General features: G+C 39.1%; 1 protein-coding gene across 1 annotated transcript in view; it reads right to left on the bottom strand.

Moving 5' to 3' along the window:
• LOC114028696 overlaps window positions 1-25,570 on the bottom strand; it is a 468,075-nt gene that overhangs the window by 2,525 nt on the left and 439,980 nt on the right. Inside the window, exons 4-5 of the mRNA XM_027842976.1 lie at window positions 781-1,023; window positions 220-264 (exon numbers count right to left, since the gene is read on the bottom strand). Coding sequence (XP_027698777.1) covers window positions 220-264; window positions 781-1,023 — 288 coding nt within the window. The remainder of the gene's footprint in view (window positions 1-219; window positions 265-780; window positions 1,024-25,570) is intronic.

Here is a 25,570-nt window from a genome sequence, read left to right as displayed (position 1 = left end):
TTTAAGGTCTCTTCTAGCTCTAAGTCCTAATGTGATTGGAAAGAAAACAAAAGACCACTCAGACAGAGTGTAAAGTGTTGCTCTTACTCCCTCACCCTTATCTGAGATAGGTCTCCTGGCTGTAGCCCTCTCCTGTCCTTTTTAGGGTTACTATGCATTTTTTTTCTTCATCTCCTACCCAGTTCTGTATTAAGGAAGTTCATAATTTCTGGTACATACCTGTTTCAAAGCTTTGCTTTACATCCTTGACTTTGCATGTGGAACCTGCAAATAGAAACAAACAGAATCACCTTTATGGATCTTCAAGTTGGGTGGTACCTCTGCCCATCCCAAATCATCTGTAGGCTAGGAAGATATACGTAGTTCATGTGTCATGGAAAATAGACATAGCACCTTTAGCTCTTGGGAGAAAGACTCACACATGGTGGTCAAGAGCCAGTATTCTCTACAACATCTCATGGCTCATTTTAGATCAAGACTACCTCTTACTACCAAACTTCACACTGCATCCTCCCCCTACCCCACCCTTCCCCTGGGGCCATAGCTTAGAAAGGATTGCCATTGGGCTAGTAGGAATGAAAAATTTACTGATCTCCTGACCTCTTAGAAATAAAGGTACAAGGTAAATGCGCTCTTTACTTGGATATAAGCTAGAGATGTCCCATAGTAGAGACTATGGAATGGAAAAAGATTTTAGAAGCTTTTTATCTGGAGTAGAACCATAGCAGAACCCCTACAGTATAGGGAAACTCATCTTTCTAGGAAAGGCTTTATACTGACCTGATGGTTGAGTCAAATTGACGATGTTTTGCTGGAATGCATTTGTGCAATTGAAGCTTGATTTACTACCCCAAATCACTGCTCCATAGCTCTTAGATTCCATTGTCATCATCTCCAGCACTGTTGAGTCGTTACTATTTGCATACTTATTAGAAGAATCAAAGTCTGTCAGGAGGCAGACTGAAGTGTCACTTGACTTGGGGCTTGTTAGTTGGTACAGAGCTGGCTGAGGGTCCGTGATATCTGTGAACAGAAAAGACATGGAGTTCAAGAAATGCTGCTTTTCCCCCATCTTTTTGCACCTTCTTACCTTGTGTTAACTCTTGGAATACCAGTGTCTAAAAAAGGTCAATCCACCCTTCTCAGAAGATACTATTTTCAGATTTTATAAACTAGAGATAATAATTATTATAAATAATAGAGATCCTGTGGTTAGTTAGATATTGTTAGATATTACATACTACCTCTCAAGGTCAAAGAAAGAAAGGTCCTATATGTACCAAAATATAGCAGCATTTTTTATAGTAGCAAATAACTTCAAACAAAACAGACATCCATCAATTGGAAGAATGACTAAAAAAATTGTGGTATGTAATGTAATATTCTTTCAATATAAATCAATCAGTGAGCACGTATTAAGTGTCTGCTATGTGCCACTCAACAAGCTAGGTTCTGAGGAAGAAACAATTTATATGATGCACATAGGGAAGCATGGGAAGACAACATATAAACTGCTGTGCAAAATGAAATGAGCAAAACCAGGAAAATGGTATAACACCATGAATACAACAATGTATACTGAAAGAATAAAATACGTAGAGCTGGATGCTGTACGGTTATAATGATAAAGCTTGGCCCTCAAGAAGAGACGACAAAGTGTGCTTTTTTTTCCTTTCTTTGCAGAAATGGGGGCTGGGGTGTATAGAACATTATGTATATTGTTTTACTGAACTTCTTCCTCTCCTTCCTCCTTTTTTTCTTTTTTGTTCTTTGTTACAAGAGATGACTCTTGTGAAGGGTAGTGGTAGAGAATATTTGGAAATGAAGGAATGACATTTGGAATGACATAAAAACAAAGATAGTAATAAAAATTAAAAAATACTATGAAATATGTTGAAATGGAGCCAGAATCTTAGACCAAAATCTCTAACCAAGAGACTGAATAGCCTGTAGTTTGGTAAAGATAATGATTATTATCCAGATTATGATATTTATCTAGATTATCTGTAGTTAGATTATTACCTATGTAGGTTATCAACCACTATATATTATTAAGGAAAGATACTGCAAATGGACAATGAGTTGGGATTGGAATTGAAAAGGGGAGGAGAGAATGTTGAGTTACAGTTGTGAAATCCTTTAATGACCCCAGACTCCTTGAAGCAGTCCCATTTTTCAATATCAATATTTATAGGTGTTACTGTATGACTGTCAATCCAAGAACTAAATATGTGTATCACTCAGGCATATGGTGGGTGTGAAGGCAAATGGTGGATGTGAAGAGCCAATACATTGTAACCAAGCAATTACAGAGAAAATCTGGAACAAAGGATGACATGAAGGAAATGGACTGGCCATGTGCTGGGAGTGATGGATGACTGATGAATGTCTTGTTTTCCCCATAGGTATCCTTGTGATGTCAAAAATGGGGTAAACTTATGGATTATGTATCAAAGCCAATTTGGAATACCTGTCCTGTCACTAAGAGATTTCTATCCCAATAACTTATTATGGTATATGCCTCATGGCTCTACTATAACATTTAAAAACCTATTTCATATATAAGTAATAAAAATACTAACAGTTTTTCTTTACAAATGTACTCCTGTGGAATAAGTAGGAGCTGTACTCTCCATTTATTTCTGGGACTTCTTCAGCATTTTTTTAGATATTCAGGGTTTTAAAAGATTCTCACTGTGTGTTCTTCACAACTTCCTATGTTTAGAAGAGGAAGTGGAAGTTTGAAGGGAAAAATGAACAAATCCAGGCCACCCAGAGAGTAGAACAGAGTTAGGGTCTGATTCTCCTGTGCCCAAAGGCCTCCCACCAGGCCAGCAACATTGCCTGCTTTTTTTCTGCTCAGACCTTATACTGCACACACTAAGCCATTGTGGTCTTGGCTGCATAAACATCCTGCAGAGCTGAGACCTGTGGAAACCAGCCCTAGGCGTAGATGAGGGAAGCTGAGTCAAATGAAAAACAAACTGGAGAGATGACCTTTATGCACAGGGCCATCCCTACTTGGAGATAGAGTTGGTGGTGGAAAAGTCTACTACAAATTAGCACCATTCAGATATTTGAAGAGTATATTCACATTCTGTTACCTGCCCTAAGGATTATTGTGAGGCAAGTCTGTAAACCTTAAAGCATTTTATATATCCATGTAAGTTTTTTATTACCATTATTCATTAAGTCTACATTTTTCCAAGTAAACACCCCTCCCCACTTCCTAAAGGAACAGTGTTTGTTGAACTTGGAAAAGATAGGGTTTAGGATAATTCTCCATCTGCACTAATAGATTAAGAAGGAAGTAGAAAAAAAGTGGGAAAGATTTTGAGTGTTCATTAGAGAGGACTGGTAAGCATGTGAATGGATTGTGGGAGAGCCTACATAACTGCTTTCTCTTGTGGTCTTTAAATGTAGGCTAGATTCTCCTCTATGTAGCATGGTTATATGATGCTAGTGCTTGGAGAATGGGGGATGGTCCTAAACTGTGAGCAAAGGAGCATTTATACTTGCAACAAACATCTTCAAGTTCTGCAAATTAAGAGAGAGGAAGAACTCATTACAGGATTTACTGGTCAGCTTCCTAATTTACTTTAGGCCCTAGGAATGGGGTCCCTTGGAAGGCTTCTTTCAGCAGCTCCCTAAGCAGCCACTTAGCAGACTAAGCAATTCAGAGGCTCCCAGAGTTGTGTGGCAGCCAGACCAGACCTGAGTCACATGGTTTTAGCTTCACTTTTTGCATTCTGTGCTGGACGCATGTGAATTAATGGGCCTGCCCTTTACCTCTCTGTGCCTCCCCACATCTGCCCACTGTTCATTTGGGCATGTGGTAAAATGAGGGCTCAGCTCCAGGTTGGGGGAATACTGGGGTGTGCAGAGTTGTTGCTGCTCTCACATGGTTGGTACAGTATGTTGGGTGCCACTCCCCGAACTAGTTCCAATTTTTCAGTTTATAGATTCCATTTTCACCCTCATTCTCCGTTAGCCCAATGTCTTCCTTAAAAACAAACATTCTCTTTCCCCTTTCTACCTTATTCCAAAACTCCAAGTCAGTCCAACTATGTGCAAGACAGTATGCTAAATGGTGGAGATACAAGGATGAAGAATGTTTACACATAGTTGTTTGCGTATTGTCTCTTCTGTCCCCCACCATTAGATCACGAGCTTCTTGAGGGCTGGGGCTGTATTTGTCTTTCTTAGTATCTTCCCCCACCCCTCTAGTGCTTGGCATATACTTGATGCTTAGTAAATGCTTGTTGACTTGACCCTCAAATAGCTTATGGATTAAAATGGGCAATACAGACTATACTAAGATTAGATATAACATAAGGAAGGGAAGAAAAGACCGGATTAAGGGCACCACGAAAAGAGGAGGATGGAAGAAACACTTTCAGCTGGTTGAGTGTGAAACCAAACAAATTTTTGTGCTACTTGATTTTGTACAAGAGCTAGATAAAAAACTGTGAGTACTGAAGTTGTTTGACTTGGCAAGGCTACACATTTTTTTCAGTAGGGGTTTCCCTAATCTAAGTCCCAATCTACTATTTTAGTCCAACTGAAAATGACCAAAAAGCTATGTTTTAGATCTTCTTGGGCATATAACAGGTGCCTGAGTGGTCTACAGCTCACATAGTGTTTATGCTACATATACATATGTTTATGCAGTCCTAGGAACTCAGAAATCTGAGTTAGCAACACTGGCCGTAGGCCTAGATCAAGCTTGTATTCTCAGCAGAGGTCTTATAGCTTACATAAAATCATAGGATTTGGAGCTGGTTGGGGTTAAGTGACCAAATGGTCAAGCTCCCGCATTTTATAGGATTGAGAAATTGATTTTAATTTTTTTGGGGGGTAATTGGGGTTAAGTGACTTACCCAGGGTCACATAGCTATTAAGTGTCAAGTGTTTGGTCTGAGGCTGTTTTTGAACTCAGGTCCTCCTGACTTCAGGGCCAGTGCTCTATCCACTGCGCCACTTAGCTGCCCCAGGATTGAGAAATTGAAGCCAGGATTAGTGAAATAACTAGCTTAAAATCACACAGGCAATAAGTAAGTGGCAAAGATGGGATTTGAACTTGTCTTCCAATTCCAAATCTAGAATTCTTTCAAACTATATCATGCTGTGTTGACTCACTCATTACAACCGTACCGATGGACAATAGATCCATATATAGAAAATGAAGAATGAAGATTAGCTTGTATTGCAATCATTCTAGTTTTCTTATCAAATATAGGTTGGCTGTTGGATCTTCCATCTACCATTTCCCATGTCTCCATTACAGAAACTTCCAGTTACCCACTTTATTAAATAGTAGGCTAACTTCTTTCCAAGAAAAAGGAGACAGTATCTGTAAATGGGCCCTCTGAGATCTCTGCTTCAGACTAGTACTGTATTTTTAGCTCTGGCCCTGACTGCTTCTCTTATTCTTGCCTGGAGAGTTTTGGCTTTAGACTCCTCTGTTCACTTCAAGACATTGGTGTTCCTATTGTCTCTACCCTTGGGATTTCTAAGGAAGTCAACTTTTCTACCTAGCTTTTCAAGTCTGCTATTTTTCTCTATTCAATTTTATTTTCAAAATTCCCTGTACATGCTTCCCCTCCCCACCAAGAAAATCACTGCTTCCCACCTCTGCTTTCCATGCTCACGCTGTTGAGCTTAGAATGCTCTTCTTTTCACCACCACTGCTTCCAAGAAAGCTTCACCCTTAGCCTCCCTACTCTTACTGTACTTACTTACAATATTTTAACAATTTATTATAATCTTACTACTCTATGTGTATTAGTTTTGGCTCAGCTGTAAGTTCCTTGAGGGAGGGAATCATGTCTTATGATTTAAAAAAATCCCCCATAGTACCTAATATAAGGTTGGACAAATAGTAGGTACTAAATAAATACCATTCATTAAGATCACTTTTGTATGCTTGAGGAAGAGTTATTTGTGGCAAATCTAAGCAGTCAGTATTGATATTAGGGCTGTTGGCCATTCCAAAGGTTATCCTCACAGCAGACACTTGAATTCCTTAGCCCACTTATTACAACCCCCCCCCCACTGAACACATGAATATTCATTATACTCAATAGCTAAGGATTAGCATCTCATCTTTAAGAGCAGGAATTCTTTCCTTCTCTCTTTTTTTTCTCCCCAGTGCTTAGTATAGTGTCTGGCATATTAGAAGTGCTTAATAAATGCTTGCTGATTGATATTGACTTGTGAGATTGGATATGCTGACAGCTCAATCATCTGATATAGTGGATTGTGAATCAGGGCACCTGAATTCAAATCTTGACTCAACTTGTTACATGTATGACCTTCGACAATTGACCAGTCAATAAGCATTAAGTGTCTATGTTTTGCCTTTTTTTGTATTCCCAGCGCTAAGCAGAGTGCCTGGGATAAATTAAATGCTAAATAAATGCTTGTTGACTGACTAGGTGCCACTGTGCCAGCTGCTGGAGATACAAAAACCAAAACTAATTGGTCCATTCCCTCAATTAACCTCTCAGTGTCATTTCCTTATCTTTAAAATGAGTGAACTGGACTAGATGGCCTTTACTGGACATGTTATGATCCCTTCTAGGTCTGAATCCTATAGTTCCCTTGAGAAGGAAGACTCACCAAACATGACAGTCAATTGGGTGCCTTTTCCAAATGTGAGTTTACCTATGGCTTCTCCAGTATTTACACCACCAGACATAGCATTACAGAAAACAGCTGGCCCCATATATTTCTTAACAGAGGTTAAGAAGTGATTACTATTCCATTTTCAGTTTTTCCCAGAGGTACTAGCTGCTCTTCCTCCTCCCTGTCATTCCATAGAAATACTTGTAAATCCATAATTTTGAAGATGTTCCCAGTACAAGGTAGACAGAGTTGTCCAAAATCATTCCCCCAAGGTATTCAGAGAGTGACTCTCCTTTATTCTACCATTTACATTCCTAATATCCAGCCTGCGGATAAAGCTTTTCTACTCCAAAATACTGAATTCTGGTTTTATAAAATTTCTGGGAGAAACATCATATCAGTTGCTACCCTGACATACTCTAATTTACTATGGAAAGGAAGGAAACCCATCATCTTGGGCATAAAAGGCTTAATTACCATTATCTTCCTTTACTCCAACCTACTCACTCACTTGGGCAGATGCTTAACCTGGTCCCAGATCCAAATATCAGACTGTCGCTACCTCCTGCTTTCTCACAGCAGGGGAAGTCTTTGTAGTAACCTTCACAATGATACTCCTTCCTAATAGAGTTATGTGTCAAGAACTACTTTCAAACCCTTGGGAGCCTTCATTGCCTGGCTCTCTTCTTCCCTTAGGAAATATTTTTCCCTTGAGAAGTTTAGTGTTAAGGAGGTAGGGGTAAGGGGAGAGGAACATTAGTGGTATTATCATAGCACTGACCAAGCCTTGAAAAGTTCATTCAGATTTAGTGTATCCACTGTCCCTCTTCCCCAATGCTAGGATCAGAATCATCCCCATTAGAGCGTCTGCAATCTAGACTTTATAGCTTTCTGTTGACCTTGGGCAGGTTAGTAAAGTTTTTCAGAGCTATATGTTTCTTACCTGTAAAAAAGAGGGGGTTAGACTGAACATGACTTCTAAGGTCCCTAGACTTATGATCCTTTGAACACTACTGTAGTCAAATGATTATCATATTGGAAATAGGAGTCATGTTAAACATGCTTATTATTAATGCCAGGGAATTTAGCTACCCTGTTGCAATGAGTGAATTTATATTTGCCTGTTAATTCAACTCTTCTCCTGAGGTATTTAAATAGTTTCCAGAATATTCAGATTATCTGGTGCTGATATCATTGACTTTATTCTAAAGCACAGAGCATCTGGCATCCTTTTTACATATCCCTAAATCAAGGACATAGTCTAGGGTTTGTGAACTTTTTTTTTTTTTAAATTTGATAGCTATATTTCAATATAATCGGTTTCTTTTATAATATCATGGAGTTTAATTTATTTAAAAACATTATTTTGAGATAGGGTCTATAGGCTTTACCATATTGGCAAAGGGTCCATGACACACAAAAAGGTTAAGAATCCCTGACATACATTGTCCTGTTTTCATTCCTATATGCTTGGCTTGCTACTGGTGCCTCTTTCTTAGGTGTGTTAAGTGGAAATCATTTAAACTGGGGAACCTCCCAAGAGTGGAAAATGTCTGGTTCTCATTTGCCATAAAGCACTGTCTGGTTTTCCTTTTAGTTCCTACCTCATCATTTGTGGTGATTATTTGTATCACACAGGACTGCATGGTCAGCCTGGTCCCTACTCTAAAGGGTAATTTATCATTACCTTCAAGATGTGCATGGCAGGTAACAGTTTTACATGTACTCTTTGCCTTTTCCTACTAGCCTAGATGGATGTGGGAAGGGACATTCTCTGTTCCACTTTTTATCTCCAACCTCTAGGATCTCAAAAAATTATCTTTCCTTTGGCTATTGCAGCAGGGAGAATTCAGATATGATGCCCGGAAGGACTTTCAAGATGCTAGAAACCTAAAAACAGGGCTATAAATTGTAAGAAACAGTAATGATTCTTGGAGGTCATTGAATCTATTTTTCTGGAGAAGACTTTTCAAAATAAGAATAGGCATCTATCTGGAATTATATAAATTCTTGAAGGCAGGAGAATGGAGGCTCTGGGGGTCCCTTTCAGAGTTTCTAGAATCCCTTGCTGCATTTCATTTATTGATTCAAATATTTATTAACCACTTATTCTGTGTAATGTAGCATTCTGTGGACCTCTCTTCACCTTACCACTCACTCCTGGAGAAATAACTAGAAAAAACACTGGACCAGGAATTAGGAGACCCGGTTCTTGTCCTTGTTCAGTTACTAATTAGCTATTGGACTTTGAGTAAAGTATTTAAACTTTCTGGGACTCAGATTCTTCATCTGTAAGACAAGAAGGTTGGATTAGATGAATTCTAAGGGTCTGTAATTCTAAGACACATTAAAAAAATTGGTAGTGCTTTGCACATAGTTGACTTGGGACAAATATTTGTTGAATTAAATTGATCATTAGTGTTTCCGCCTAATTATTATGATTCTATTCAATCTATTTGATCAAATCACTGAACATTCAAGACTGCTGTGTGGCAAGTGCTCAGAGCACATCTTAAGTAATTGCTTGCAAGCAGATATTGATGCAGCCAAAAATTGTTGAAAGCAGATATTGATGCAGACAATTACATGCAGCTCAGGCAGAACCCAGACACTCAACTTTGCGGTCTACTTACTGGGAATAATGACCACTTTGCTGCCTTTTCCAAAAGTAAGTTTGTAGTTTCCTCCAGTTACCCACTGTGGAATTATACACTACAAAAACTACTGTCCTTAAGCTCTAACTTTAAAAGGAGAAAAGGCTCATTGGAAAGATATGAAAAGATGCATTGTTTTTGAGAAAGCTATCAGATAATAATCAATTTCTCTTTTTGGTCTTGGTAGGAGGGATGGATGTTTACATTTGGAATCAGAGCCCTTTTGGCTAAAGGGTTATGCATCCCCTCTTTGCTGCCTTGTTAGCATGGCCATTGGAATCCTGATGGTGAGGAATTTCCAAATTGTATCCCAGAATGGCTCACCTTTATTTGGCATTTTAAAATTTACAAAGCATTTTCCTTTCCTCAAGACAATCCTGTGATGTAGGTAGTGCAAGTTATTATCCTTATTTATAGAAAAGAAAACTGAGGCTCAGAGAGATTAAGTGAGTTGCCCAGGATGATACAACTGCTAAAGGATGGAGCCAAGAATCAGACTTTGGTCTTAAGTGCTCTTTCCATTACAATCCATAAGATCCTGAAGGAATGTGATGGGTTTTCAGTGAGCACCACAGATCCAGAACAAGGCAGGGAAAGGGATGGATTTTGGACCATGAGAGTTTTATGATGAAAACAAGGTGACCTGGAGAAGTACACAGGAAGACTGCACTTTGAGAGATGGGATTCCAACCAGTTCTTGAGGATCTTAAGGAAAAGGGATTCTCAGTGTTAGGGATTACTTTCAAAGGTTTAATGTAAGTTACTTTTGCTGTAGTGAAAACTCCTGTTTTGATCTTAATCTAGATGGCAGACACAAATGCAATGTCTTCAATATACTTTAATGTTTTGATTTCATTGGTATGAGTACTCTTTCCACTGATACAGAGCTCAGCCCTTCTATAACTATGGTATTCAGCCATTGGTCGTGCTTTTCTAAATCATCACTCTGACTAACATAGTGATGAATCTCTTTGAACTTAGTCAAGCTGGTTTTGGGGTAACAACTGTACAGTCCATCATTGGGGTTATACTCAATGCCTTTCCTGTGTGCTGAAGACCTACTAGAACTTGTGCTGTGTTGGCACAGTCTTTGAGAATCCAGTGTCACTTCTATACCATAATAAGATACCAGGGCAGGACTTTAGTGGAGGAAATGAGCATCACAAAATATTTCAAAAGATAGTCCTCTGAGCTGTGAATTCACCATTATGTTTATAATATTTATAAAGCGCTTAGCACAGCCTATAGTAGGCACTTAATAAATGCTTGTTTACTTCCCTCCTCCTCTGCCCATTCAGATCACAACTCCTCCGCATCTTAGGCATTCATTTCATGAGTTGACTTGGCAGTCTTTCTGGTGATAAGCCTCTCCAGATTTAGCTTTGAGAACTGTTTGGGTCATTTGAGAACCATTTGAGTCATGATGTAGCCATCATGATAAGACAAATATTAGAATGAGACTTCCATTGTAATATACTTTAGTGGAGGCCCCAATGGAAAATAACTCTCCAAATGTTTTTGTTCAGTTTTAAAGCCCTTCCAGCCTTCTCCTTTTTAGGCCAAGAAACTCATCCCATTTCTTTGTTGATATTTACTCAGTTACATTTTCCAGTCTCTTCATTTTCTTTAAAAAACATTATTTCTACATCTCTCTCAAGATGTGGAATCCTAAGCTAGACCTAGAATGTTCTTGTTAATGGCTGACAAAAACTCAGGAACCTTAAGGAGCTTACTTATCTCCTTTAATGACAACCAGATGGTGCCAAATAAATCTGATTCATAGTCCTATTTTGTCTCTGCAAAAAATCTTTTGTTTCAACTGGCCATAGATGACAGGTCATCAGTATATTATCATAATGCTAGAGGAGCTGATCCCTTTTACCACCCTTTTCTTTTTCCCCTGCCCCCTAATCATAATCACACATTGCTATTAGAAAACGACCTCCTTAGGCACAGTGGAGTAAGTGGAATCCAGAAAACAATTTGCATGATTGCTGCAGTCATAAAAAACAAAACAAAACAAAACATTAAAAGACTTCAGAAACCTTGCCAACAGATAGACCAGTCATGACTTCAGGAGACCAGTGGTGAAGCAGGCTTTTGCCCCTAATCATCAGACATGTGTTGAACCATAGGTGGGGAATGAGGCATCTATTTTCAGATGTGGCCAGTGTTGATTTGTTTTATTTGACTCTGCTTATTTGTTACAAGGTGGGGTTTCTATTAGGGGTGGGCTGAATCAGTGAGAAGTGACAGTGATATAGAATAAGAAAAGTGTATCAGTAAAACAGTAAACAAACAAACAAAAAAGAACAGAATGTATTCTTTGAACCAGTGGCTAAGTAGCCAGACTTCACCTACTCAGGTCTCATGAATAGCTATGAAGAACGAGCTTATGAAGCACAAGCTTAGACTTAGAGTCTGTGAGAACAAACTAGGTTTCCCTGGACCTTTGACCAAAGTAGAAGATAAGACTCTTACTTGCAGAGATCTGAAGCTTGGTCCCAGTCCCCCAGATGAGATTTCCAACTCCAGTGTTTGCACTCTGGTTCAAAGCATTACAAAATACCTGCACTTTGCATCACAAGATGGCTGCCTAAGCCCATCTTCCATATATCACATCCCATATACAGACTTATTTCATGGTTGTTCTGTTCATAAAACTTAGTTTTCTTTGTTTCCTTTCTTTTTTTTAAAGGCAATTGGGGTTAAGTGACTTGCCCAGGGTCACACAGCTAGTAAGTGTCAAATATGTGGTCTGAGGCTGCATTTCAACCGAGGTCCTCCTGTCTTCAGGGCTGTTGCTCTAGCTACTGAGAAAACTTAGTTTTCTGTGTCACTTTAATCATAATAATGCCTCCTAAATCCCCTCTCCCTCATTACACCAATCTCTTCCTTGTCACTCTTTAAATGACTAAAATATAATTTATGTCCCAGATACTAAAGAGAGTGTAGAAACAGTGCCACAGTCACCAGAGGCAAGGAGGCTCATTGTGAGGGATAGAAAAAGGAAGTCTTATTCCAGAAAGCTATTAGAACCCAGACTTGTTTTCCCCTGAGGCAAGGCACCTGTCCCTATAGGATTTTACAGGCATAGTCTAGGGAGATATCCACTTATGAAACTGCATGGAAGAAAACCCAAGGGTCTGGAGGCCACAGGGGTGTGGTGGCAAATATTGAACCTCACAACTTGAGGAAAGAAGTTTCTTTTCCAAAGGCTAAACCTTGGAAAATGGCCTCATTGCCTAGAGACATGCTCAGAAACCAGTAGACAAAACCTTTTCCCAATACACTCCTAATAATTTCATTAGATTATCTTCTCAGCATGAAAGATACAAGTAAACAGCCCCTAGACAACACAAAACTCCTTTATCAGTGGAAAGGAACTTGTCATAGATCCCTTTCAGAGGGCTCATTTCATAATCCTCTCTGTCTGAAAAGTTTCCTGTATCATTTCTCTGAAACTCACATGGATAGATGAAGAGTCTAGTTTCTCTCCCATGTATGAGAATGTAGCTTCAGCTAGATATATACCCTAAAGGCAGTCTTTGCAATAAGCCATCTCACACCACAATATTCATTCTTTCTTATTTTCTCTCCATCTCTCCATCTTTCTGTCTGTCTCCCTTTGCCTCTCCTTGTCCTTCTCCCCATCCCCAATAACTTCATCCTCCAATTTTTGGGTCTCCCTTCCTTACTGATCACAATATGGACTGAATAAAGATGACCCACAGAATTAGGCTTATCAACTCACCCAGATTTCAAGAATGTTATCTAGAATTGTCTCAGTTGCTCCCAACTTCATTGTAGAAGCATTTTTCTTGCTGGGTTTTTGGGGAGCAGAGCTCAGTGGGCTGGATAGGGTATATTACTCCTCCACTATTCCAAGTGCAGAGGAATAAAAAGAAACACAACTCCTGAAAATGTCCTGAGTGTAAAACATGTTTAGATGGCATACTGTTATAGGACTGAGAAACTGGGAACCTTAGTATGCAGAAGAAACACTCAATCATTTAGGAAAAGTATCCAAGGGTCCTCTAAATGGGCTGAGGGGGATGAGAACCAATATTTAGTTTGCCAAGGATCATCTCTGAGAATGTTCAGTTTCCTGTTCCTTTCTTACCTCTTTTTGATTTGTCAGATAAATAAGACAAATGGGCAGACAGGCTGGGGTTAGTGAAACCAGCCCTAGATTTGGAATCAAAGGACTTGGGTGTGAGTGTTGGCTCTGTTATCTACCACTAATATGATTTTGGGAATGCTTCACCTCTCTGGGCCTCAGTGTCCTCTGTAAAATGAGGATGTTGGACTTGATCCATAAGATCCTGTCTAAATTCTCTGATTCTGTGTGATTTGTCCACTGTCACAGTAAGCGCCTGAGCTGGACAGAATCCCAGGTCTTTGTTCTCTACACTACAGTGTTATCAACATCTTGTCTACTTCAATGGCTATGTGAAGGTCACTGCTTTCAAACTGCTTCTAAGCCACTTGGAACTTACAGAACGAGATAGTTATTTCCTTTTCTATATTAGTGATTCTGCATCCTATTTGTATGTCACTGTTCAGAGAAGTCCAAGAGATTTTCTGATTTCTTGACTTCATACCCATACAGGGTCCTGAACTGTGGTCAGTTTTTAAAAGGATTATAAATCTCACACGAGAGATCAGAGATGCTGCAAAAAGATATGGGAAAGCAGGGACAGACAAAAAAATGAGACAGGCAAAAAGCCCTAGAAGGTGGCAACTACTTATGCATGGTCTGGTATTGGTGCAAGGTGTGGGGTAAACATGAACAAGAGCTCCCATACTTACTTGGCAGCACTGTCACTCGGGTCCCCTTTCCAAAAAAATATTGGCTGTTACCATAGCTCACACTCTGGGTCACTGCCTTACAAAAAAGCTAAGGTACTGCCCCCACCATATGATAGGCTGTAATGTGTTAAGCTGTATCAAGAGTTTTACCTTTCTGCCAGATCCTTAAAGCAGAAAAAGCTGATCCAGAAAACCAAAAGATGTTTGTAATGAGTGGTGTCTAGAGATGAAGAAATCATGGCTTTAAATTCATCCATCATACCATCAGTGCCATACTGGCTATTATTTTTTCTTATTATGATATCTATCTGCTCATAAATATAACCTCTCACAATTTCCTAGAAGTCCAAAATTTTGTCAAAACACCATATTACCATATCAAAACACAAAATACCATCTCTGTGACTTCCCAGACCAATACTAACTTTCTTGGCTTCACTCCCCAATATATGTTAATCCCTCCTGTTAGGTAGAAAGTGATCTTCTTGAGGATAAGAACTGTCTCACTTTTTATATTTACATTTCCAGGGCTTAGCATAGTGCCTGGTACATAGATGCTTTTTCATCCATTCAGGGCGAGGTATATCTGTATACAAATGGATAGATATGCCACCATTGATCTGCCTCATCTCTGCCATTTTGGTGAAGAAGGCACCATCTTATCACTTTCTTACTTTGCCACGGCTGAGGCAGAGTGAGAACATCTTCAGCATTTTTTACCGAGACATAAAATAAAAACACAAGTGTAGCATGACTTGGAGCCAATGTGTCCTTTTCTATATCTGAATAAGATTCTCGGGTGACTCATTTGTGACTCATTCATGTATTTCTTGTTGCCTCATTTACTAGGGTGGTCCCCCACCCTCTATACTAGAGAAACATCTCAGGGAGGGATATGGGTCTTTCAGTTCTATTTAGGAAAGTTATTAAATTGAACTATTTTCATTCTATATCCAAGGAGGAATGGACAGGCAAGAGATAATGTACATACAAGTACTTTGAAAAACTGTAAAAGTATAATAAGAATATACAACATTATCATAACTGTACAATATGCTATAAAGCTGAGTAAAGGTCTTGCCTTTCCATGTGGACATGACCCTTTACAAAATGGTACCCTGGAAGACAACACGCAAAACTATGTACAAACAAGAGTTAGGATAAATTGGAGATAGTAACAGAAAGACACCATTTCTTTTTTAGTAATCACAATAATCTGACCCAATGTTACACATAATGCTAAATCCGGAAAATAAGTCTCTCTCACAGAGTGTCTGTGAAGACTTACTATATTTTCACCTCTACTTAACCTGAATCCCTTGACCAATAGTATTATGAACATACCAAATTATCAGTTCTAATTTATTTCCTCTTTTAAATAACATCTCATCCTTTATTAGGAAATATCTTTTCCCTTAAGCAAAATGCAAGCCAGGTTATCTCACAGAACTTACTTGTTTCAACAATCAGCCTAGTTCCTTTTCCAAAGGAGGCTTTAAAATTTGCTGTGCTCCCGACAGTGATTTTTACTGCAGCAAAATGGGCAATTTCATCCCTCCCTTTCTACTTATACACCACAGCTAGGGAGCTGGCCCTTTTATGGGAAGTAAGGTTTGAGAGAAGAAACTATTAATAAATAGCATTTTTAAACACTTCCTTTGTGAGATGTATTTAGGTTTTTGGTGAAGTCTACAGTATCCTATTAACATATGTTCTCTGTTGTTCCCTTCTTGCTCCTTTCTTAGTCAGGATTTTTTGTGCTCTCTCTATATTAGCTCTCAAAGTCACATCCCTCATATCGTCTCCCCTCTTAATCTATATATTTTTATGGCTAGAGTTTTTTTCCCCCCCTTTTAAATAACATTTCATTTTTTCCAATTGCATGCAAAGACAATTTTTAACATTCATTTTCTAAAATAAAATTTTGATTTCCAAATTTTTTTCCATCCTCCTCTTCTTCCTAAGAGGTTAGAGCTTTCAATGCTGGAGGCTCCCAGTCTCAGAATAAGATACTGCTCCACCTCAGGATGGTCAGCATCTATGATTATGCATCTTCCTGTACTTGGATCTATGCAAAGAAATGGTATGTATAGGATATACTCACTGGCTGACACCCAGAGCCATGTCCCTCTCCCGAAGGTCAATCTTCCTGTGCCAACCCCCTCACTGTGTCACAAGACTTTATAGAAACTCCTTCAAGGTGCAGGGGCATTTTTGGTTCCTTGTATATAGCTCTAAAGAGGGCCAGCTCTTCTTTGATTCAAGGAATGCAAACTTGAATGGAAAAATAATAAAGGCTACAAGGATAGCTATTATACAAGCAAGTTCTACAAATCTTTGGGAGAGGGACACAGAGAAAGGGAGACAGACCCTGTCCTAAAGGGATCCTTTAGAAATATTAGGAGCATGAGACCTCATTTCTCAGTGACCTTATTGATGAAAAAGCTAAGGATAGACTAAAAAGTGATTCACGTACAGTACATACATTTACGATTTGCAAGGGGCTCCGCAGACATTCTTTATCTCATTTGATTTTCATAACAAGGTAGGTAGTGCAAGCGGTATAAGTGGAAAAAAGCATGGTTTTGGATTCCAAGGCCCTGGGTTCAAATTCCACTTCTGGGCCTCAGTTTCTTCATTTGTAAATATAGGTGCTTGCCTAGATGGCTTCTGAGGTCCCTTCTCTATCTATAATCCTATGACATATTTATTGTTATACACATTTTACAAATGAGTAAACTAAAACCAAGACAGGCAAAGTGATCCTGTGATTTACCCAAGGTCACACAGCTATTGTGAGGGTCATAACTGGGACCTAGTATGTACCAGGCATTATGATGGTTACTAGGGAATATAAAACCAGAAATCTTCATTGAGATTCTTTTTAATTAAGACATTTTCTTTACTTTGGGATGTGGCACCCACTTGAATAGGAAGTATCTATAAAATCCCTTGTCTCGAGTGATAGAAACATGGGGAAAACTCTGAGGCAAATTGTTTGTTATAGACTCAAAACTATGTTTCCTGTTAGCTGTATGAGTTTGGGTGAGCCATTTAACCTCTATGGACTTCAGTTTGTTCATCTTTAAAACGAGGGACAAGATGGTCTCTAAAGCCCCTTCTATCTCTAAAATCTATGATCCTATGATCTATAATCCTAAGGGAACCTTTGAAATCATCTAATCTGAATTTACCCTTTATAGATAAGAAAACTGAGGACCAGAGAGCTTAAGTAATTTTCCTAAGGTCTCACAGCTTTCTAGTAGTGGAACTGGGACCTCAAACTCAAGTCCAGTTCCCAATCAACTTCCCTTTCTGCTATGTCACCACATTTCATCCTGGAGGGCTTAAAAAAATGGAACATCTCTCCATCCTTCACTCTGATTTTGCCTCTCTCACCCTTCATTCCCAGTTCTTTTCTCACCAGAAATACAGATGATCTAATGGATGATGGCCATCACACTGATCAGTTTTTCCAGTCATCTCCCTTGGGGCTCAGCTCTATTTTTGTTTTCAGGTTTCCAGTTATGGAACTTCTCTCAGAACCACTTGAGAAAAAGCTTTGCTATTTGATGTCTACCTCCCAAAGAAAAAAATTTCTGGATAGTTATCTTATTTTTTTCCTCTCACTTCATATTTTTTGGTGTCACCATTCTTAGTAACTCAGTGAGGTTGAAAAGAAAACTTACTGTAAACCTGAAAGGGCTATATACATGTGAGTTGTTATAATGATGTAATTATTTTTTAAAAAATTTATTTATTTTTATTTTTTTGGGTGAGGCAATCGGGGTTAAGTGACTTGCCCAAGGTCACACAGCTAGTAAGTGTTATGTGTCTGAGGCTGGATTTGAACTCAGGTCCTTCTGACTCCAAGGCCAGAGCTCTATTCACTGCGCCACCTAGCCGCCCCTTGATGTAATTATTTAATTAAAACATAATGACAACTTCTTCCCTCCAAAATCCCATTGTGTCCATCTACCTCTGATACTTACTTGGTTTCACTCTCAGTTCTGTCCCTGTCCCAAAGGTGAGTTTGGTTTTTCCTCCCCCGTAAGTCACACAGTGATTGATGCTATGTGATAAACCCTCTGCCTTGTATCTCATCTAGTTTCCCGGTTTTGCTCCACCCCCCCCCCCCAGAATTAGGGAATATTAAGTTCTTAAAATTGGAATTATTTGCCAGATTTGCACGGATGAAGAAACAATGTCTCCTTCCTGACCTCCTACAATCAAATAATCTATATTGCCTTTATATACAACCTGAATTTACTGAATAATTCAGTTACAATTTCAGCTCACACTGACTATGGAGACCTGGGTTCTGTGGTGGATTTAGATAGAATGACTTTTGATTATCCTCCTCCGTGAAAGGAGACCCTGTGGCTATATGGAACAGATTATCCCCTTCTCCAGTTAATAGGAGGCAAGGAAGGGATAGAAGGAAGATAATGACTGGGAGAGGCAGTAATCCAGATAATAAACATCAAACACTCTTTGCCTGAATTTTTTGGCTGTTTTAGACAAAATAACTTGATGCTTTAATTATCCTAGTTCAGGGTTTCCGACTTTTTCAATTTGGCCAAAGAGATCTGATCCTATTGTCTTTTCAGTACCTTCACACTGCCACTTTCAAAGTCTCAATGTCACATTTAAGGGAAAAGGTAACCAATTCTGTCAAACTTGGAGACGAACAGAGGTCCAAATCTCACCTGGAGAGATGAGCTTGGTTCTCTTTCCAAAGACGAGTTTGTTAAATCTAAAGCGCGCACTGTCAATCAACACTCTACAAGATGGTCCAGGATGTTTGTAGCGACTGAGACATGCAACAAGAAACTGAAAGGGTTGGATTAACAGGGGTACAAATCTGTTCTGTAAAGTTTGGATTCAGTCAAAGGGCTGCACTTGAGGACCTAGAGGGCCACACGTGGCCTCAAGGCCGTAGGTTCCCCGGCCCTGGATTAGACGATCTCTAAGGACCAAAATCTAGGACCAGGATCTAGGACCAAATCCTAGGAACTAATTAGGATGAAATTCCATTCCAGAGAAAACCTTGGGAACCTATGTGATTTGAGGCATTTAGTTTGAGGGGGATAAAAGTGGGAAAGGGGCTGAGAGAGGAAGATCCTACTCTGGATCTTACCTGAACAGGATTTTAGCCATGGGGTAAGCAGTATGGCATAATAGCAAAAGCTAGAGTTGGAGTCCAAAGATATGGGTTCAAGTGCCAGCTCTACCAAATCATAACCCCACATCCTAAGTAAGTCACTATCTTTCTGAGCCTCAGTTTCCTTATCAGTAAAATGGGAATAATGATACTTTAACTCTTTACCTCATAAGGGTATGGCAAGGATCCAAAGAGACAAATGCAAAGTATCATAATTACTAATAAGAGGCAGCTTGGAGTGATGGATATAAGGTGGGCCTTGGAGTCAGGAAGATCAGGATTCAAGGTCTTCCTCTGGCATTTACTGGCTGGGTGATGATGGACCAATGAGCTAACCTTTCACTGCCTCTGGAAAGTCTCAAACTATAGATTGCATTTAAGTACCCTATTTTTATCAGTGGAGGTTGTTTTTATCCTGGAAGTTGCCTACTCTGATGAAATAAATCACAGGCCTAGACCATCCCCACCAAAAAATCAGAATAATAAAAATACTTGTGCTGCAGGCAGACTTCAACCCTTCATACCAAAGATCCAAGTTTGTTCACTATTACATGCACGAGGAAGGGATTCTAGCCTAAATTCATGCCTTCCACCATTCCAAATTTAAATGGTCTGACAAATAGCCTGGCCCCTTTTCCACAGACCCATAGATGGCTTCCATATCACACACTCACTCACACACACACACACACACACAAAATGTGTTTTACACTGTGACAAAAATATGCACAATACATATGTCTCTCCTTGACAGCTAGAGGCATAATCCTTCTGCCTACAGAGATGACCACAAAGGGACTTTCCTTTATCTCATGGCTAACACACAGCTCATTTAGCTCAATTACAAGTTTGGAACATTCACTGAACAACATTCATACCACTGTACCACAATGCTTTCCCTCTTGGAGAGCCAGCATAATCTGTTTGGGAAAGATTAAGTCCAGTTTTACCTGGAGGTTTTGGAATGGAAGAAATGATCTCTGAAAGTTTCCCTCTTCCTTCTTAGTCCTAAAACTCATTGCTAATTAGAAATGGAAAATAACTATTAGTTGATTTCCCTTGTACCCATCTGCTGTTGCAATTGTTCCCTCTAAGGCTGAATTCAGTTCAAGTCTCTAGTGATGAGCTTTCCCTCGGGACATCTTGGCTTTCCAGTTTGATAATGTCTCCTTGTAAAAAAGTATGCTCATTCATCTTCCATTTAACTTTATCCTACTTCTTTAAGTGAAATTACTCTTAAAAACTCGGTAAGGTCATAACGTACTCATAAATCTCTCCAAATCACTTAATTTCTACCCGACTCCAGTACTTACATGGCTTCACACTGAGCTGTGTCCCTGTCCCAAAGGTAAGTTTAGATGCGATCACATCATTCACACAGTAATTCACGCTATATTATAAACTCCCTATCTTTTCCTATTTCCTGATTATGCTCTGTTGACGAGTAAATATTCCTTATTTAATAAGATTCTGCCCACTTCCCCCACCCCAACTTGCCTAGATAGAGAAAAGTATGCTCCCTACTCCTTAAAAAAAACAAAACGAAACAAAACTGCATTCCCTCTCCATATTGCTGGAATAATTCCATTACACTTCAGTTCACTTTGGTTGTAGAGACTTGGCTTCTGTGTGGGTTTAAGTTGACTGACTTCTGATCAACTTCTCTGTGAAAAGGGATTCTGTATATTCATGCTGAACACACTTTGCCTTAATCATCTTGATATGGCTTCACACTCTATGTTGCCTTTGCCATGCTATTCCTTCCATTGACTATTTCACCAAGTCCACCTTTGGAGGACTCTGAAGAAGACCAATTCAAGTCAATCTGTGGAGGGCACTTTAAAAAAAAATCTGGACGGCAGGCAGAGAATGGGCAGAACTTTGCTGGAGAAACTAGAAGCTTGGCCCACTTTCCAAAGATGAATGTTAAGCTTTAAATTCACACCAGACATGACACAATCTCCTAAAAAATGGCCCCTGGGGTTTGGCATAATTCTCTTGAACTGTGTAATGATGAATTTAGAAAAAACAAAGTCATTGGAATTCCTGTGACTCAAGGCATTTAGCTTGAGGAGGAGAAAGAGCTGGGGAAAGATCTGAAATATTCTATCCTGGTTTCTACTAAAATGGGAGTTGAATTACATTGAGAAGAAGCATGATATAGTGGAAAGAGTATTGGATTTAGAGTCAGAAGACCAAGCTTGATTCAAGTCCCAGCTCTGCCATTTACTGGTCTACAGCCTTAGGAAAGACATCCCACCTTTCTGAGACCCAGCTTCCTCATCTATATAATGAGGAATAATAATACTTTTACCACCCACCTCACAAGTATAAGGTCCCTATCATGTGGTTCTTACCATGAGATCATGTATGTGAATGCACTTTAAAACTGATCTACTTTTCACATATAAAATATGATTATTAATAATAATCAGAATAGCAACTCTTATGCTAGACTCAGACTCCAAATTTCCACTTAAAATACCCCAGTAAATCCACCATCACATTCATTCATTTCATTATTCTATTATTCCATCATTCCATCATTCCAAAGACACTCAGCTTTCTTGATCTGACAAACAGCCTAGTCCCATTTCCAAGGACCCATTTGTTTTACTCCTATAACCATGTATATATGTGTATATATATATATATATATATATATATATGTAAAACTCCCTACTTCCATAACCTAATCCTTCTGCCCACAGAAATGAACAGTTATGGACTTTCCTTTATTTCCTGAACAAACAGGTTATTCAACTCAAATTAGTTTTGGATATTCAGTGACAATGTTCTTGCCACAGTACTTTCTCTTGGAGAGACTATCCCTCACTGCCCCCCGCCCCCGAATCTGTTTGGGATGAATTAAGTTCGATTTTATATGGAAGTTTCAGAATGGATGAACTCATCTCTGAAATTTTTCTTCTCTCTTAGCCCTAGAACCTTTTGCTAATTAGAAATAGAAAAAGCTTATTAGATAATTTCTCACATATCTGTCCATTCCTCCAGTTTTTCTCTCCAAGGTTCAGTTCAGTTCAAATTCCTGGTGATGGGGCTTCCAGTTAGACATCGTGAGAAAATGTTTTATAGTTTGATAATGTCTTCCTTTCAAGGAAAAATATTCAATGCACACCTACATTTGAATCCTGTCTCAGGTACTTGCTAGAGTTATTCATCTTTCCTTTCACTCAGTTTTCTCATCTGAGTAAAAAGAGTATTGGACTTGACAACTTCTAAGCTGTAAAGCTATGATCTTACATTCTTTCCTATGATCCTGTTTCCTCTGGTGTCAGCATTCTTACTCAGTACAATCATAATGTACCCATAATTAAAACAACGACAGAAGGGAAGCAGTCTACCAGGGAGACATCTTTGTATACCGCCCCCCCCAAATAATAAAGAAATATTCCCATTCCTCTTGTTTACCACCTTCAGATCTCTTAGTTTCCATCTGATGCCAATACTTACTTGGTTTTACTCTCAGCTGTGTCCCTTTTCCAAAGGTGAATTTACTTCCTGCTGCCCCATAATTTACACAGTGATTCATGCTAATATTATAACCCCCTCCTCTGACCTGCTACCTGTTTCCTGCTTTTACCCTTTTACTCTTTTGATTTAATGAAGTGTTCAATATTTAACACTATTTTTGGCCTGACTTACTCAGGTGAATAAAAAGTATTCTTTCTTCCCAGTAAACAAATCATATTCCCTTCCTACATTGTCCAAATGCACAGAATAATTCAGTCATGCTTTAGTTCACTTTGGCCGTGGAGACCTGGCTTCTGTAGGGATTGAGGACTTCTGACTGTTTTTCTTTATGAAGTGGGAATCTGCAGTAGAATGGAACAGACCATCACATCTTCACAGCTAAAAGTAGGTCAGCAGTGGCAGGAAGAAAGGAATATCCAAGGGAAGGCAATAATCTAAATAATAAACATCAAACCCACTTTGCCTGCATTTCTTGGACATTTTTAAGCTAAGGGTAATTTGGTACCTTAATTATATTGCATCAGGGTTTCCTCTTCCACATTATACTCTGGTCATAGGAACCTGGTTCTGTCACCTTTTCTGTCCTTTCCATTGGCCTATTCAAAATATTCTTTCTGTGGATGCTCAGAATCATTTGCAAAGAAGGTCAGCGGCTAACACAGGGTAATACAGACCCACAGGCATAAGTCCAGAAGAAACTTTAAAAATTCTGAACAGCAACAGAACAAGAGAGACAAAATTCCCTCGGGGAAGCTAGAAGTTGGACCCATTGGTCACTTTCATTGATAATGACCAATTTAGGCAACTCTAGAGGGTATGCTAAGAAACTTTCAAGAGAAGTAGGGGAGGTACAAAACTTACCTGGAGAAACTAGGAGCTTGGTTCCCTTTCCAAAAATGAGTTTGTCAAAACCTTGAGTTAGCACCATGACACAACCCCTTACAAAATAGCTACAGGAAGGGGCAGCTAGGTGGCTTAGCGGATAGGGTGCCAGGCTTGGAGTCAGGAAGTCCTGAGTTCAAATCTGACCTTAGACACCTACTGTGTGACCCTGATCTAGACACTTAACCCTGTTTGCCTCAGTTTCCTCATCTATGAAATGAGTTGGAGAAGGGAATGGCAAACCATACCAATATCTTTGTCATGAAAACCCCAAATGGGGTCATGAAGAGTTGGACGTAACTAATACGACTCAACAACAACATAGACAAAATACTGCAAGTGAAGTAACGGGGCACCTCTGTGGCTTAAGATATTTAGCATAAGCATGGATGAAGTTGGAAAGATATTATTATTATATTTTTTTTTGCATTTTGGTGAGGCAATCAGGGTTAAGTGTCTTGCCTAGGGTCACACAGCTAGTAAGTGTCAAGTGTCTGAGGCCGGATTTGACCTCAGTTCCTCCTGACTCCAAGGCCAGAGCTCTATCTACTGTGCCATCTAGATGCGCCGGAAAGATATTATGAGAGAAGAATTCTGCCCTGAAAAGAAGATTTCAGCCCTATTGAAATTAACACCAGTTGCTAGAGTAAGACTTTAAACCACTGAGCTAAAGCTCTCAGGCTTTTTACCCTTATATAAAATAGGAAGACATTTTAGCCTAAAATCATCCATTTCAATCATTTCAAGGACACTCAACTTACTTGGTCTCACAAGGAGTCTGGTCCCTTTCCCAAAAGTCCATTTAGAGCTTCCATCATTCCCACAATGTTTCTTACTCTGACAAAAACACCCACAACCCCCTATACTCTTTTCCTCTTTGATGGCTGGGGATACAGAGATGATTACACATTGACTTTGCTTTCCATTCAGATAACACAACACTCATTTGGCTTGATGACAAGGTTGAGATATTCACCAAATGACATTTATATTTGTTTGTATTTGTTTCTATCTTTAGACCAATCACATCCTTTGTCACCATCAGTTCCACTATCTTTGCTTCCCTTGTCAATTGCTTCTCATCATTTTTATCTGGCCAGCCTTTGCACTATATTCCAGTCCTCAATTTCTCCTTAAGGTTCCTGCCAAATCCCCTCTTAATTTTAGCTTCAATAAATCTGCAACTGTGCTATATAAATCACTTCCAGATCATTGTGAGTATTAAATCTTTTTCCTTTCAGCCAACTCTTTTTGTTATACTCAGTTATAGGCTTGTGACTTCCTGGGCCTTATTGATAAGTGAATTTTAGTTCCCAAAACACATTTCTCTTTGGCAAAAGCATTCAGCTGCTAAGACATACATGTATATACATATACATATGTATATATGTACACACACATGCATAGGGAAGAAGGCACAAATTAAACACAAAAATATAGGTATATGTCAGAATAGTTTTTACCCCTAAAATGCATTCATATAGACACACATGTATTAAAATTGTTTCTGTTCTGTAGGTATGTACATGCACACATATATATAGATATATACATGTATATATATAAATATATGTACACATAAACAGCTTTTGTGCTTGTCCAGGTTCTATCCTCTATAACCCTTTCTACTTTTCCCAAGTTGCCTCAGTGGCTCTGAGATGGGCATTAATTTTGGTTTTCTGCTCTATTTAGAGAGAACACAACTCTGACAATAAAATACTATTGAATTTTAAAGGGAAAATAATAACAGTAAGACATCTTTCTTTGGCACTTTGTAAAACCTTAGAGAGCTGCCCTCACAGTAACCCAGTGAAATAGGCAGTATAAATATTTTATTTTTATTGAAGGTCCTCAAACAGAGGCTGGACGGCCACTTGGTGGATATGTTTGTAGAGACCCCTTTCTGGGTATGTGGTGGGTTACATGATCATTGTGCTCT

This window comes from Vombatus ursinus, unplaced genomic scaffold, assembly GCF_900497805.2.
Source record: "Vombatus ursinus unplaced genomic scaffold, bare-nosed wombat genome assembly UNPS02014894.1, whole genome shotgun sequence".
Classification (NCBI taxonomy): domain Eukaryota; kingdom Metazoa; phylum Chordata; class Mammalia; order Diprotodontia; family Vombatidae; genus Vombatus; species Vombatus ursinus.
This window is presented reverse-complemented; position numbering and strand designations above follow the sequence as displayed.